The sequence below is a fragment of the Piliocolobus tephrosceles genome, chromosome 9 (assembly GCF_002776525.5).
Source record: "Piliocolobus tephrosceles isolate RC106 chromosome 9, ASM277652v3, whole genome shotgun sequence".
Taxonomy (NCBI): domain Eukaryota; kingdom Metazoa; phylum Chordata; class Mammalia; order Primates; family Cercopithecidae; genus Piliocolobus; species Piliocolobus tephrosceles.
The window spans coordinates 115,675,759-115,693,557 of record NC_045442.1 but is presented as its reverse complement, the minus strand read 5'-3'; the positions used below and the strand labels follow the sequence as shown (position 1 = coordinate 115,693,557).

Sequence of the window (17,799 nt, the reverse complement as noted above, 5' to 3'; positions counted from 1 at the left end):
ACTAAAAAAACAAAAAAAAAAAAAAAAAAAACTAGCCGGGCGTAGTGGCGGGAGCCTGTAGTCCCAGCTACTCGGGAGGCTGAGGCAGGAGAATGGCGGGAACCCGGGAGGTGGAGCTTGCTGTGAGCCGAGATCGCTCCACTGCACTCCAGCCTGGGCGACAGAGCGAGACTCCCTCTCAAAAAAAAAAAAAGAAAAAAAAGAAAAAGAAACCCTGCATTGAATAAATACTTCAGTCTCATGATCTACAAAAAACGCCTACTTTAAAGCTATTTAAAATAAAATCCTTATTCCATGGACTATCCATTCAGCTGAAATTTGTTGTAATCTGAAGAAGTGTCTGATTTACTTCAGTATTTTCAAATAGAAAGCAATAATCTTCTCCTTGTTAAAAATCCTCACTAAAAGCCATCAGAGTTAAAATATTCAAGCCAGGTGTGGTACCACATGGCTGCAATCCCAGCACTTTGAAAGGCTGAGATGGATGGATTGCATGAGCTCTGAAATTCAAGATCACCCTGGACAACATGGCAAAAACCCTTCTCTACAAAAAATACAAAAATTAGCTAGGCATGGTGGCACATGCCCGTGGTCCCAGCTATTTGGGAGGCTGAGGTGGGAGGACTGCTTGAGTCCAGGAAGTCAAGGCTACACTGAGCCATGATCACAAACATTGTGTCATGATCACACTATTGCACTCCAGCCTGGGTGACAGAGTGAGATGCTATCTCAAAAACAAACAAATAAATAACAACAACAACAAAAAACAGTTCCGTTCCCAGTACTTTAGGTTTCTAATTCTCAGTAGCCTCTTTGTTAACCCTCTAATATCACTAATCTGTTTTTTCTCATTTATTTATGACATTTGATCATTATCTTCCCTACATTAATATTGAATTTTAGAAATACTCATGCAAAGGGGGAAAAATTTATAGGTTTAGAGATCAAGCTAATTTGGGATTTAGTGGCTTTTTTTAAATCAATATCCTGAAATCAGTCACTAGAATGTTCTTTCTACTACATTTTCCTTCCAGTATGGTCTTTGGATTATCAAGAATACGAATGAAAATCCATAGGTTGCTTATCAACAAATCCCAGTGATCTATCTGGCACACTGAAAACTGGAGGAGTTAATTAAAGGACTCTGAGTAGATGAATCCATCTGTCCATCCACCCATCCACCCACCCATCCATCCATCCACCCATCCACCCATCCACCCATCCATCCATCCATCCATCCATCCATCCATCCATCCATCCGTCCGTCCATCATGCTATCCCAAGTCTTGGGTATTCCACAGAGATAAAATGATCAAAACACAAAACCCCAAAGATGACACTCCCAGGTTTGCTTTAAAGACTACCTGGCTGCAAGATTCCTGGAACTGCCATATGAGATTTGAACTCTAAGTATACAGGATCATTTTGAAAAAAAGGATTAAACCTCTTAAGCAGAAAGGCATATCATGCAGATAATCTGCATACACAGCTGGTAAAGAAAGAAACAGCCATTGAGAACACAAGCCAGACAGAAATCTCAAGTTGAACACATGCCCAGGTCCAACCATGCTAGCTAACACCATTTCAGCAATAAACAAGTAGAGTGGGGAGTCAGCATTCTTTAGGACACGGGGCGTGAATTTTGAACAGCAACTGACACCTTATGGCCTAAAATAAGGAACCAATCAATTCTGCAAAATATCTTAAATCAGAAGTGTTCTAAAACACAGAAGATCAGTAGAATTCCACGCCTTTGACCTGCTGTCACATCAAGACATCCGTAAGGCTGACAGAAATCTTTACTTACCCCCAAAGCTTTTTCCTTGCAACCCTGTAAGTTTTCAATGGTGTTTTGAGCCTACCTGCACTCCTGTCTACAATAAAAAAGTGCTTGAGCTAATGTCACTTGCAAGGAATAAAATTTGCTTACTGTTCCGGCAAGGAGAGAACTCAGCATAGGCACTGAAGTTCTGAATTGCTACATAGCAGGTGCCAACTGGGTCCTTTTCTGGTGTCGGTTTAAGAGTTCTCCAGTGATATAAAGGAGCACAGGCCTAGGAAACATCAAAGACAAAAAAAATACATTTTTGCTGTAGGTTTCTCATACTATAGTTTTATTTGATTTATTGGTATAACAAACAGTTACCTTATTGGGTGAATAAATTGGTCTCTAGCATGCTAATGAGTACCTTGGTCATCAGAGGTAATTACTTCCAAAAGTAATTTTTTATGTTAATACACTGTAGAATTGGTGAAAATTAAATACATGCAAAAAAAGGAGTTTTCTGACAATTTTTTTTTTTTTTTTTTTTGAGACAAGGTCTTGCTCTGTCACCCAGGCTGGAGTGCAGAGGCCTGATCACAGCTCACTGTAGCCACAATATCCTGTGCTTACGTGATCCTCTTGCCTGAGCCTCCCAAGTAGCTGGGACCACAGGCACACACCACCATGCCTGGCTAATTTTTCTTTCTTTCTTTCTTTGTAGAGATAGAGTCTCACTAGGTTGCTCCAACTGGTCTGAATCTCCTGGGCTTAAGTAATCCTCTTGTGTCAGCCTCCCAAAGTGCTGGAATTACAGGGAAGAGCCACAGCACCTAGACCCCATAGAAATTAAATTTTTTCTGCCCCTAAAGGCAAGCAGAAAATAATTCCTAAAAGCGAATAACTCATATTTCTTTTCTTCTTTTTAATTGGACCTACATAAAAGCAAATGATCATGTAAACAGTGAATTAATCAGTGTGATGTCTTATGAGAACAAGTTCCTTTCTGTGTCTAATTATTGTTTTTGAAAGATGACTTTCTAATCAAAGGATGCAAACAAGCTAGTAAACTTCTGTTTTGTGACGCCCCCTAGTTTATCACCGAAGCTGCATCTTAGGACTTTTAAACAATGACTTTCATCTGGATGCACTTCTCCATTTTCACAGTGTTTTGGGCTTGGTTTTTCCTTTCATGGTTTTTATTCAGGGCAAAACTGAAAGTAAAAGCATCTTATGCCTGTTTTAGCAATTGTATCAGGGGTGATCAGAAAGTCAGTAAGAGAGCATGTTAATGAGCTACAAGCATTTCAAGGCATGAAACACGACAGGTGAAGCAATTCAAGTCTCTGGCCCTCCTTGTTATGGAGAAATGTATTGAGATAAACTCCAAAGGCCTCAATCTTTTTGAGAAAGGAGAGTTATCCACATTATTTCATAAATGCCCTCTCCATTCTAAGGTAGCAAATAACCAAAGGGTTAGAAACCAAATGTCCTGGGCTTATTTCCAGCTAACATACAGAGTGGTAAACTAAATAATGTTGCATACTGCACAAATATTTGCTCACACTTTGGAACCTTTTCTGGAATTGATTTAACTGCCTACAAGACTTACATATGAAGGTTTGCATATAAAACTTGATTAATAGATGTATAACATGTTGAATTAAATGCATGCCTATCAGATAGAAGTTGAAACATAATTTTACAATACCAAATGATGATGCATTTGTTTGTTATATCTTTGCTTTTATGACTTATAATTTGTCATATCAGAAACTGATTTGATGCCTCACCCATGCCTTTTCATTTTCGGAATGTTGCTTTAGAGAAAATAAGACATACTTTATGTCATTGCCTATGACCCCCTTTTTAGGAATACATTATGGTGAAAAGAGAGAACTGCTTCTGAATTAGTTTGCTTAATATCAGGAATATTATGGGCAAAAATGAATTTAAACAACAGCAAGAAAAACATGATCTGGCTGCTTTTGCAGAAGTTTAGATTCTAACAAGAGCACTGTATGGAAATCCTCTTCAAGGAAATGAAATAACATTTTGTTAGGAATGAAGAGAGGAAATAAACGTGTATAAAACATTAGCATGATTTGGACTTCCGTTTTGCTTGCCTGAATCTTCTGTAAATATTGTACCTGATTCTCCAAATACTCATCTCTAAAGACAGAATCCTAGAACACAGAGCTGCTAGCCTGCCTTCTAACTTGATGGTATTATGTCACACTTAATTCCAGAGAAGTGAAAAAAAATCCCAATTTGAAAGTGGTCTGTGCTTCCAAATGTGTCCTTGGTAATTTGGACCAATGTATAACTACTTTTAGTAAAGACAACTCCTAGTGTCAAATAAATTACCCTTCTACAACTTCAGTTGTTTGGTTTCGCCTCTCTATATATTGTAAAGTCTTGGCCAATACCTCAAAACTCTGTAACTCTTCTAGGTTCCCCAAGTTATCTGGTTCATAAATTCAGCATAAGGTGCAGATGCAAAAGCACAGGGAAGTCTACATCATGAAGCATTCACTTGTGTAGCCTGATCTTATCCAACTGGCCTCACCTTCTGTTTCACCAAAAGGCATTTCATGCCACGAAAATGCTTTCCAGTGTTTGATGTTAGCTCTAAAAAGTTACTCTTTTTCAATCTGCTCAGTTTCACATTGATGTGAAACATACTGATGTGATATATTTAGGCTTTGACCCAAACCTGCTATGTATACTCATGGTACATGGATATATAAAATGATACTTCTGGAGGCAGGATTTTGCAGTTATAAAATTACACCATATAGGAGAGAATATAAATGTTCAATCTGCTAAGTTTCAGTGTTCAAAGAAAAAATTTAGCTTGAAATATACTCTGTATTATCCTATTTCCCATCACGTATTTTAGAAATGCATGCATGCCAAAAATTAATCACTTTTATTATGAACATGGTATATTATTTTAGTTTCCATTGTTTTGAGGGTTTCTACAATTATTGAATACATATGCAACTATTATGTATTACAGATAAAATTTCAAGACACACACAAAAAAATCAAAACTATCCAAAAGATTTTTTAAACCCCAAACAGTTATTACACAGAGTTAATTTTTCAACAGCAAGTTCCATAAGTCATATACCACCTTAAAAAGTTCTTACCAATTCTGGAATGTAAAACTTGTATTAATGCAAAGACAACCCTACAAAAACTATGTTGTAAATGTTGGATTTCTTAACTAGAGGGGGCTATATACACTTTATACATTACCTGTTTTATGTCAAAATCTTTTTGGGGTTAACCACAGACTAAATAAAGTAAGGCATTTCCTTTAGATACTTATTCTTATTAAATCATAATTCAAGTAGCTTTCAACAAATCCTAAAAGCCAAAGTTATTGCTTTATTGTTGTAAGGAAATTAAAGCCAATAGGTTGAAAAATTCCCTAAACTAAAAAAGACTTCCAGATTACTTCAACAGTCATTTGCTTCTTGATAACTTAGACACGTATCATTGCTCAGAACAATAAAATAATAGAATTATAAAGTCATAGCACTTTGAAGCTGAAAGATTATCTATTTGGGAATGAGTGTTTTTACTTTAAAAGGTATTAATGAACTCAGAGAATCATGCAGTCAGCCGTTTAAAAATTATGAAAGACAGCTTTCCTTTCGATGGAAAAAGGATCAATGAAACCAAAGCAGATTAACTTAGCCTCCTTATGGGAATAGTCCTATTTTTCTGGTCAGATTTTAAGTAGTCCCTAAGTCAGTCTTAAGCAGTATAATATTTTACCACTTTAAGATTTAGTTTTTACTTTTCTTAGTTGTTTTTGAAATATTTGAAAATAATTAACTGCTTTTCTGGAAAACAGGCTTTATTTCTGATAACTTTAAACACTAAAATACATTCTTTAATTTTAAGCATTCAGTTTCTTTTAAAATGCCAACAGGCTTGTCATTGAAAGTCTAACATGTTCCTATAGGAAAGAGCTTTCCTAAACATGAGCTTTAAAACATTGCAGTGCACACCATACTCCAAAGCAGCAGCACAAGCCCATGGCTCATACTCACCACAACTTTTCCTTTGTGAGCTTTCACTGTTGCTCCAAACCACTGATTGGATTTAAACTCAATATGTTCTTTGGTTCCATTAACTCTGATTTTTCTGTTGTCTGACAAAGAAGATATGAATAGTTAATAATTTGTAAAACATGGCAGCCAATTAAAACACATAATAAATTTGTACATTAAAAATACTTGACATAATACAAATTCTTCTCAAACTCCTCCAAAAAAATTGAAGAGAGGCTGGGTACGGTGGCTCACGCCTGTAATTCCAGCAATTTGGGAAGCCAAAGTGGGAGGATCATTTGAGTCCGGGAGTTCAAGACCAGCCTGGGCAACATGGTGAAACCCTGTCTCTACCAAAAAATACCAAACAAACAAACAAACAAATAAACAAAAACAGTTGGGCATGGTGGCTTGTGCCTGTAGTCCCAGCTACTCAGGAGGCTGAGATGAGAAAATCACTTGAACCCAGGAGGTGGAGGTTGGGTTGCAGTGAACTCAGATTGTGTCACTACACTCCAGCCTGGGCAACAAAATAAGACTCTGTCTCAAAAAAAAAAAAAAAAAAAAAAAAAAAAAAAAAAATTGAAGAGAAGGAAATAATCCAAGGGCCAGTATTACCCTGGTACCAAAGCCAGACAAGGGCATTACAAGAAAAGAAAATTACAAACTAATATCCCCAATAAACATAAATGCAAAAATTTTCAACAAAATACTAGCAACCCAAATCCAACAGCACATTAAAAGGATCATTGATCATGGTTAAGTGGGATTTATCCCTGGAATGCAAGGACAGGTCAACATAGCAAATCAATAAATATACTACCCACATTAATAAGATGAAGGACAAAAACCATATGATCATTTTAATAGATGCAGAAAAGCATTTGACAAAATTCAATATACTTTCAACATAAAAACTCTTAAAAAGTTAAATATAGAAGGAATGTACCTACACACAGTAAAACCATATATCACAAGCCCACAGCTAACATTACACTTAGCAGTGAAAAGCTGAAATCTTTTCCTCTAAGATCAGGAACAAATGCCCACTCTCACCACTTCCATTCAACATAGAACTCTAAGTCCTAACCAGAGCAGTTGGTCAAGACAAAGAAAAGACATCCAAATCAGAAAAGAAGTTAAATTGTCCTGTTTGCAGATGACATAATCTTATATATAGAATGCCCCAAAGATTTCACTAAGAAACTATTTAAAATGATAAATCCGGTAAAATGGCAGGACACAAAATCATACAAAAATCCCATTTACAATAGCATTTAAAAAAATACTTAGGACAGACGGCATCGGCCAGATGAAGACCAGAGGTGCCTAACACTTGCTCCCTTACAAAAAAGGACCAAAACAACAACAGACAACTACATTGCAACCAGACTAACTTAAGGAGATTCCTGGAGTACAGCAAGGGAGTGGCAAAAACTCTGTGAAAATAGAAACTCCGGATGGCCGCAGAGAGAGGGGAACAAAACGTCTTGCCTCCACCATTTCATCTCCCAAGCTAGGATGAACTCAGAACTAGGAGGGACAGGAAGAGCAGGAGGCCTCCTGAGCCCCATCACTGTCATGGACACCTGCAGTCTGCTTCGGGAGAATTCTGCAGTCCTCAAAAGCCCTGAGCCCAGCTGTGGAGCTACCTGCAGTTCACACAGCGGAGCAACTTCAGAGATGGAGCTCACTTTGTACCCCACTGCTGTGACCCAAGCTGTTACTGCACTGAGCCATCTGGAAGCAGGAGTCACTGCTAGAGTGCATCCTGCTCTGGGGGCCACTAGCCACTGCATCCCTCCATCCTTGAGCCTCTGCCAGCATTGCACTATCCTCACACACACACAGCAGTGCACCAATCCCCAGTCAGCCTGCTGCAGCTCCCTACACCCTGGGCCCTTCGTCTCCCCATCCCAATTGCTGCTGTGCCCTGCTGCCAGCTACTCAGAGCATGGGCCCAGCAGAAAAGCTGAATCCAAACCCACAGAGGAGCTGCACCCCTTTGGCATCAGAAGCAACCTTGTGCTTTGGCCCTAGGGAATTGGTGCTTTGGTGCAGAGGAGCAGGTGTGATTCTGCACTCAAGCCCGTGTTTTGCCCACCCTCTCCAGGAAACATAGCTTTCTCTGAGCTGTATTACCCAACCTTTGGGCCAAATGGCAGCAGCACCCACCTCCCTTAAGTGCTGGAGTTCAGCCCTCCATAGTGTGAGCTGCTGAGGCTCCCCACTCCCTGGGGAGCGAAGCCAACATTGCACTGCTCCCTGTCCCCTGGTGTCCAAACTACCACTGCACCCTACCATTCATAGGACTTTGCTGCCACTGCAGCCAGCCTCACAGAGCCTGGGCCACCGGTGTCCACCACTCCAGGGTTCAAGGTCAACACTGTGACTTGAAAGTGGAAATCCTCTCATTTGCCACAACATGGATGAACCTGATGATATCATGCTAAGGCACGAATAATTGTGTGCCTGAAACAAGCCAGGCACAAAACCACAGATAAACATAGAACTACCGTATGATCCAGCAATCCCACTACTGGGGATATATTCAAAGGAAATGGAATTAGTGTATTGAAAATATATCTGCACCCCATGTTCATGGCGGCACTGTTTATAAGAGCCAAGGTATGGGATCATCTTAGGTCTCCTTCAACAGATGAATAAAGAAAATGTGGTGTGTATATGATGGAACACAATTTAGCCTTAAAAGAGGAAATCGTCTCATTTGCCACAACCTGGATGAACCTGAGGATATCGTGCTAAGGCACGAATAATTTTGTGCCTGAAACAAGCCAGGCACAGAACCATGATCTCACTTACATGTGAAATCTAAAATGTCAGACTCATAGAAGCAAAGAGTAGAATGATAGTTACCAGAGGGTGGGGAGGGCAGAAGGGATTGGGGAGATGTTTGTCAAAAGGTACAAAGTTTCAGTTGGGATGAATAAATTATAGAGATTTATTGTACAGAGTTGACCAAGAGAATAGATTTTAAATGTTCTTAATATACACACACATATACACAAAAGGCAACCATGCTAGGTAATGAATATGTTTATTAGCTTGATTTAATTATTTCACAATGTATAAATAGATCAAAACATTACATTGTACACGATAAATATATACAATTTTTTTGAGACAGGGTCTCACTCTGTTACCCAGGCTAGAATGCAGTGGCATGATCACAGTTCACTGCAGCCTCGACTTCCCTGGGCTCAAGTGATCCTCCCACTTCAGCCTCTCAGGTAGCTGGAAATATGTGCATGCCACCATGCAGGGCTTTTTGTTTGTTTGTTTGTTTGTTTGTTTTTCGGTAGAGGCAGGGTTTTGCTATGTTGCCCAGGCTGGCCTTGAACTCCTGAACTCAAGCAGTCTTCCCGCCTTGGCTTCCCAAAGTGCTGGGATTACAGGTGTGAGCCACTGTACCTAGCCTTATACAATTTTTGTCAATTAAAAAAAACTTGAGCACCAATTTTCATATAGAGGGGGATTTCTCTTTGATTAAGTCTAAGTTAGAGCATGACTCCCATTAGATAAATATGACATGAAAATATGTATTCAACCATGACATTTCACAACTTAAAAGAAGCATTTTCTTAAGATTTGCATTTCAGAGGTAACTGTCTTGCAAACTTAGTGTAGACTCTGGTATCCTTGAATCTGCACTTCAGTTATTGATTTCATATTGAAGACCATATATTTATAACTACTCTAAATATTTCCAAATCTTTCCCAATAGTGAAACTCACGGGATTCTGCCTACTCTGAAGAACAGAGGCTTCCCAGCATGTGTTAGCGGGAACCAGCAGGAAGGACTCCAAAGTCTTGGTTTTTAACTGAATAACACATGTCTACACAGCCACAGTAGATAACACCCCAACACAATTGTATATACACTTTGCAGATGTCAGCATGAGTGGGGCCATCTGGGTAGAAACTCAACCCAGTTATAACACACTTTAGTTCTTAATAAAAAGCACGCATCTTGGCCAGGTGCAGTGGCTCATGCCTGTAATCCCAGCACTTTGGGAGACCAAGGCAGGTGGATCACTTGAGGCCAGGAGTTCGAGACCAGCCTGACCAACATGGTGAAACCCTGTCTCTACTAACAATACAAACATTAGCTGGGCGCGGTGTTGCACATCTGTAGTCTCAGCTACTCAGGAGGCTGAGACATGAGAATTAGTTCAACCTGGAAGTGGAGGTTGCAGTGAGCTGAGATTGTGCCACTGCACTCCAGTCTGGGCGACAAAGTGAGACTGTCTAAAATAAAATAAGAGAAAATAAAGCAAAGCATGCATCTTTTCTTTCACTCTTGATTTCACATTCAAATATTTCACACGTGGTTCTAATTGCATAGTTTTAACTAGAGCTTTATCAGTAATAGCTAATGACTTTCAAAAGACATTTGTACTAGGGCATCTTATTTGTGTGTTTCCTGTGGTATGCATTTTATTTTTCTTCCTTGACTTTATAAAAATGCATTACAAAATAAACTTTTTATTCCTATTAAGTGAGGCCAAAACAAACATGTAATTAAACTTTCAATGGAGTTTACTTATGATTACAGACTGTTTAAAGAATAAATTATACATACTCAATCTTAACCTAAAATTTACATTTTGACATGTCAGTAGAAAATCATGAATTTCCCTCTTAAAAATCTTATTCTTTTGATGTTTCCAGATGTTTTTAAAAAACAAGTTCTGGAAATCCTCACCCAAAGTGCACAAGACTAACAAAGCATTACAGCATCTTACAGTTTATAGCTTAAACTGGAAAATATAGACATTTCTATTTATGTCTAGGCAGCTTGGAAGATGATAGAATTTGAAGCTGAAGGTTCTTGCCGTCAATGATTAGGTGACCTTGGGCAATTCATTTAATCTTTTGCAGTTTCGATTTCTTCTGTAAAAAGAGGCTGAGAATAGCTTCCTCTTCTCCTCCTGCACAGGTGATCATAAAGTCAGGAAGATTCCGTGAGATAAGTGAGCATGAAAGTTCTTTGTAAATTGGGAAGTCATACAACAGAAATCGTGTAGCGATACAGCTGAAGATCCATAGGGTTTTTTTTTTTAATCTCTTAATTAGAGATAGCTTAAGATAGTTTAAGACAGCGTAAGTCTGTTGTTTTGTTATCACAGTTTAGTATCACCAGCTTTAAGGTATCCCCACTTAAGCTGGGATGTTGATGTTGTACAACAGAAATCTTGCAGCAATACAACTACATGAAGGTCAATGGCTTTAATATATACTTATTTTAAAAAATCTATATTATATATAAAATATGTATAACATCTATATGATATATAATATATTTTTATTTATAATACATCTATTGTATATAAAATATATCTATAACATATACAAATATATCTAATATATTATAGATTTACAATGTATCTCTATAAAATATATAAAAATAGAGATATAATATATAATATAGTGAATATATTTTGTATATTTATTAATATATATTATAATATGTAATAATTATATCTATTATATATCTATATATATCTTAGGAACCTAGAAATTCAACATAAGTCCAAGAATTCAAAAGAACCTCTCAGAAATACAAGTATAATATGTTGTTAGTAGTGACTTGTGGCACTCAGGAATGAAATTATGACACCTCACAACATTGTCAAGGTGGCTTAGATTACACACAGGGAGAAAGTACTAGAGTGGTCTTAAAATTACTAAACTATAAAAAAGCCATGAAAAGAAGACCAGTGCCTCAAAAATTCAAACAGAGTTAAAGGAGATCCCAAAAGGACTTCAGAAGAGCCGGCTTCAGTGAGGAAGGAAATGAATTCTAGGGAAAAAAAGAAGCCACAGGAAGAACCGGACCTTCCTTTGCTGGTTAAAATTCTGTAATTCTGCCTGTGTGATTCCCAAGATCTCTTTTCTGCCATTATAGGGTGAACTGTGTAATGACTTGATTGCAAGTGTCAACTGGGCTACTTTTCAGTAATATATTTCTTCTGGACTAAGGGTACAAATGAATGGGCTTCATTAATTTCATATCCAATCCAAGGATTATAACAGAGCAGAATTCCACTGTCCCAGGTCTCTATGTACTGAGACGAGTTTTTAATCTGTGTGTATCGTCCTCTCATTGACCTTTGAAGTCAACAAATCACCTTTCTAAAATTCTGTTTTATTATTTCAATAAATTATCTGACTTTGAACCTAACATTGTATTTGAATCAAATTTCAAATAAGTAAGATGTGTGTGGGTTGACTGTGAAGGTGAGCTTTCCCTAACTTCTTATTTCCCTTTTCTAAGCAAGGTTCTTTCATGCCAAATAAGCTGACACACTGCTCGTTACTGTGTCAGCCTAGTGCTCAATGAACCTTTGATGCATGGAGGATGTTTTTGATTTAATTTGATCTAACCTTTAGTGAAAACTACTTCCAAGTAATGTCTGTCAATACTCAGCACTGTGTCAGCCCTTCCAGTCTCTTTTCTTTATGGGAAGGACTGAACGTATGGAAAATACATTTCTCAGACTTTCTAATGAGCAGGATTCTGAGTGAATGAGAGGCTCAGGAGAGATTTGAGAACCGGGAAAGAAAGAGAAGCCACGTTTTCTGGTGACAGCCACAGGAAGCATGTGGACATCAGCGGTGACAGATGTGATGTTCTTCCAGCAGCTCCCAAATATCCTCCTGACAATCACCTCTTTGGTCCTTTGGACAGCAGAGATCAAGTCCTGTGATCCCTGAACTTCCACATTCCCTGATCTGCAGGTAGCAACTTTCCAGACTCTCACACCCCATCCTTGCCGACGTCCATGAAAGCCTGCCAGACTCTGCGTGAAATTCCTTCCTAGTTGTAATACTCAATGTGCTTCCTGTTTTCCTAACCAAACCTGTTGACTGACATGGGACAACACATTTAGGGTAGGGTCGCATGTCCTCTGAAGCAGAAGAAAGGCATCGGGTTACCCTGGGAGGACTGTCAACCCCACAGAACGCACAAGGACCAGTGGTTCCGGGAGACAATGGAGCCCATTAGTTACCTAAGGGAGTCTCTCAGCATATCACAAACTATGGAGAAAGCAAAGGCAAAAGCTCAGAAAAGCTTTTATAGGGGCTGCATACATTCTCAAGTTTTCTAAGTGGCAGGAGGTGATTAACAAAGCTAACAAATGAAAACCAAAGTTAAAATTTTTCAAGAAAAGGAGGAATATGACAGAGTCTCCAAATCCATGAGAAAAAGACTAAAATTCAATAGAAAACAATTTCTAAGGATCCGAACAGGCATTACAGGTAAAGATAAATTAGCCAGAAAATTCAGAGAAACAACCTGAGCCTCAAATTAAAGCAATAATAATTTACCACTTACCACTTACCAATCCGGCCCCAAATTAATAATATTTGCTCTACTTCAAGACAATAATTTGATGCTGAAGTTTGGAACAGCCATTTGGCACCATGTATCCAAATTTTAAATGTATATTTCCTTCTGATCAAAAAATGGTTTCAGTATTTTGTTCAGTGGAAATAGTAACACAGTGGCTCATGCTTATAATCCCAGCACTTTGGGAGACCAAGGTGGGAGGATCGCTTGAGGCAGGAGTTCAAGGCTACAGTGACCTATGATAGCGCCACTGCACTCCAGCCTGGACAACATGCCAAAACCCCAACTCTTACCAAAAAAAAAAAAAAAAAAAAAAAAATTACCCAGGCATAGTGGCCCATGCCTGAGGTGGGAGGATCAGTTGAGCCTGGGAGGTAGAGTCTGAAGTAAACCTGGATCATGCAACTGTACTCCAGTCTAAGTGACAGAGTAAGAGTATTCTGTCTCTAAAGTCTCAGAGTAAGTACTCTCCTGTCTCTAAAACACACACACACACACACACACGCACACCCACACCCACACGATATAGTGTGAAAATAGTTCTACACTGTTTGTGACACCAAAAACTGGAGCAACTTAAATGTTTATAAATAAGAGACTCAAAAAGAAACGTCTGCTATCTATAAGACAAAGATTTAACTGTTATACACATATGATAGATTTGTATGCACTGATACAGAAAAAGGCCTACACGATACATGTATTTTTAGCTTTTCTGAGGCTTTTTAAAAGTACAGAGAAATATAAGGACTTTAATACATGAAACACAGGTATTCTCACTAGAAAGAATCAATAATTGTGAAGAATGGACAACGTTTGTGAATTGCGATTCACAAACATTATGGTACCTTTTGACACCTGTGCCCCGTTACATTCCTCTTCCCTCCTCCCCCTCCAGAGGTTACCACCATCATTAATTAAATGTATGTGTTTCTGGCCATTTAAAAAATAATGCCATGAATAATATAGGGCCGTGGTCTACAATGCTTTTCCTGTAAAGGACTAGATAAATGTCCTAGGCTTTGCAAACTGTATAATCTTTGTCACAGCTACTCAATTCTGCCCTGTAACAAAAGCAGCCCATAGATAATATGTGAAAGAATGGGCTTGGACTTGACTGTGTTCCAATAGAATTTCATATTTCATATAGGAACTCAGAAATTGAATTGAATTTTATATAACTTTTGTGTGTCATGAAATATTATTCTTTAAAAACATTTCTCCAGTCATTTAAAAATGTAAAAACTATTCTCAGCATATAGGCTGTGCACACACAGACGATGGGCCAGTTTTAGTTGTAGTTTGCCAACAATTGATAGCGTAGTCTTTGGTGCAGTCTTGTAAACTAAAGAAAAATGGTATTATATTTTCTTTTTCATTTTATTTTTTATTTCAATAGGTTTTAGGGGAACAGGTGTTGTTTGGTTACACCAGTAAGTTAGTCAGTGGTGATTTCTGAGATTTTGGTGCACCCATCACCCAAGCAGTGTACACTGTACCCAGTGTGTAGTCTTTTATCCCTCACCCCACTCCCACCCATTCACCGGAGTTCCCAATATCCATTGTATCGTTCTTATGCCTTTGTATCCTCATAGCTTAGCTCCCACTTATCAGTGAGGACATACAATGTTTGGTTTTCCATTTCCGAGTTACTTCACTTAGAATAATGGTCTCCAATTCCATCCAGGTTGCTGAGAATGCCATTATTTCATTCATTTTTATGGCTGAGTAGTATTCCATGGTGTATAAACATACCATACTTTCTTTATCCGCTCGCTGATTGATGGGCATTTGGGCTGATTCCATATTTTTGCAATTGCAAGTTGTGCTGCTATAAACACACATATGCAAGTATCTTTTTTCACATAATGACTTCTTTTCCTCTGGGTAGATACCTAGTACTGGCATTGCTGGATCAAATGGTAGATCTTCTTTTATTTCTTTAAGGAATCTCCACACTGTTTTCTGTAGTGGTTGTACTAGTTTACATTCCCACCAACAGTGTAAAAGTGTTCCCTTTTCACAGCATCCATGCCAACATCTATTTTTTTTAAAGTTTTTAAATTATAGCCATTCTTGCAGGAGTGAGGTGGTATCACATTGTGGTTTTGATTTGCATTTCCCTGATCACTAGCGATGTTGAACATTTTTACATATGCTTCTTGGCCATTTGTATACCTTCTTTTGAGAATTGTCTATTCATGTCCTTAGCCTACTTTTTGATGGGATTTTTTTTTTCTTTCTGATTTGTTGAATTCTTTGTGGATTCTGGATATCAATCCTTTGTCAGATGTATAGATTGTGAAGATTTTCTCCCGCTCTGTGGGTTTTCTGTTAATTCTGCTGATTATTTCTTTTTCTGTGCAGAGGCTTTTCAGTTTAATTAAGTCCCAGCTATCTTTCTTTTGGATGCATTTGCTTTTGGGTTCTTGACTACAAGGTTTTTGCCTAAGAAAAAATGGTATTTGGCTAGGCACAGTGGCTCGTGCCTGTAATCCCAGCACTTTGGGAGTCCAGGAGGCAGATCACTTGAGTTCAGGAGTTAGAGACTAGCCTGGCCAACATGGTGAAACCCTGTCTCTACTAAAAATCCAAAAATTAGTTGGGCATGGTGGCACATGCCTGTAGTCCCAGCTACTGGGGGGCTGAGGCAAGAGAATCACTGGAACCTGGGAGACAGAGATTGCAGTGAGCTGAGATCCCGCCACTGCACTGTAGCCTGGGAGACACAGTGAGAATGTGTCTCAAAAAAAAAAAAAAAAAAAAAAAAAAAAAGAAAGAAAGAAAGAAAAGAAAAGAAATGGCATTATATTTTCTGTATTTAGCAGTCTATACTTGTGTTTTACCCTCAGTTTTATGTTTGAGAGAAATATCCATGAATAGATAGATGGCTAGTTAGCTAGATACATAGATATGTAGAAACATAGATGAGTGAATGGATAGAAAAATAGACGATAGATAGATACATACGTACATAGATCAGTCTACCTCATTCTTTTTAACTCCTGTATAATATTGCATCCTATTGAATAATAGTCTACATTTTATTTATCCAGTCCATTTACATATGAACATATATGGATTTTTTTTTTCATTTTTCCCACTTCTACTCTGAGCTCTGAATATTCATATACCCACCTCCATGTGCCTATGTACAAGGGTTTCTCTCTGGCACCCAGACTAAGAATGACATTGCTGGGTCATAGAGAACGATCATACTCATTTGATCAGACATGCCCACTGATCTCCAAAGTAGCTACAATTTTATGTCCACTAGCAGTGTGGGAGTAAGGGATTCTCAACTTTTGTTATTATAGGAGGACTTTTAAATATTTTCCAGTCTAGATGACCATGGATTGATACTTCATTTTATTTTCATTTGCATTTTCTTGACTTTTAGTAAGGCTGATCATCTTTTCATGTTTGTGGACCGTTCACTTTTTTCTTCTGTGAAGTGTCATTTTATATTCTTTGCTCATTTTCTTTCTTTCTTTTTTTTTTTTTGAGACGGAGTCTGGTTCTGTCGCCCAGGCTGGAGTGCAGTGGCCGGATCTCAGCTCACTGCAAGCTCCGCCTCCAGAGTTTACCCCATTCTCCTGCCTCAGCGTCCCGAGTAGCTGGGACTACAGGCGCCGCCACCTTGCCCGGCTAGTTTTTTGTATTTTTTAGTAGAGACGGGGTTTCACCGTGTTAGCCAGGATGGTCTCGATCTCCTGACCTCGTGATCCGCCCGTTTCGGCCTCCCAAAGTGCTGGGATTACAGGCTTGAGCCACCGCGCCCGGCCTCATTTTCTTGTTTAGTTATTAGTTTTATTGATTCATAATTCATATATTTTTGGCTACTGATTCTCTTTCCCACATAAATGTTGCAAGTATCATCTTCCAATTTTTTTCTAGTCTTTTAACTTTGTTAATTGGGATTATTGTCCATCCGGAATTTATTCTTGTTTATATAGTGGCAGAGATACTTTTCTTCTTTCAATATGAAAAGTCACTTGCTCCCACAGCACTTACTGAACAATCCATCTCTTCTCAGTAATTTGCAGTTCCACCTCTGCAATAATAAAACCTGACTTGGTCCAAGGGGCCAACATTGTCTGGCCCCTGATTGCTTCTCCAATCTCAGTGCCTCCTGCCTTCCCATGCTCCTCAACCTGCAGACACACCAACTTCCTGTCCTGTGAACACCCCCAGCGTTTTCAGTCTTGCCATTGCATTTCCTCTTCCTGGAATGCTCTTCCCATAGTGCTTCACTTGGCTGCCTTCTTCGCATTACTCAGATGAGAGTATTGCATGCTATTGCAGTAAACATGCAAATAAGATGTTGCATACAGTAAGCATGCAACCAAACCAAAGATAGTTAGCTGGGACTTAATTAAACTGAAAAGCTTCTGCAAAGCAAAAGAAATAATCAGCAGAGTTAACAGAAAACCCACAGAGCGGGAGAAAATCTTCAAAATCCATACATCCAACAAAGGACTAATATCCAGAATCTACAAAAAACTCAAACAAACATCAAGAAAAAAAATAAACAATCCCATTAAAAAGTGGGCTGAGGACGTGAATAGCTCCAGTACCACATCCTCAGAGACACA

General features: G+C 38.5%; 1 protein-coding gene across 2 annotated transcripts in view; it reads right to left on the bottom strand.

Annotated features, from left to right (window-relative positions):
- The window catches only part of ITGA8 (integrin subunit alpha 8), a 203,687-nt gene that overhangs the window by 165,497 nt on the left and 20,391 nt on the right, over positions 1–17,799 (bottom strand). For both annotated transcript variants that reach the window (XM_023223234.1, XM_023223233.2), the window contains exons 3-4: positions 5,830–5,930; positions 1,931–2,054 (exon numbers count right to left, since the gene is read on the bottom strand). In XM_023223234.1, the coding sequence (XP_023079002.1) occupies positions 1,931–2,054; positions 5,830–5,930 (225 nt within the window). The remainder of the gene's footprint in view (positions 1–1,930; positions 2,055–5,829; positions 5,931–17,799) is intronic.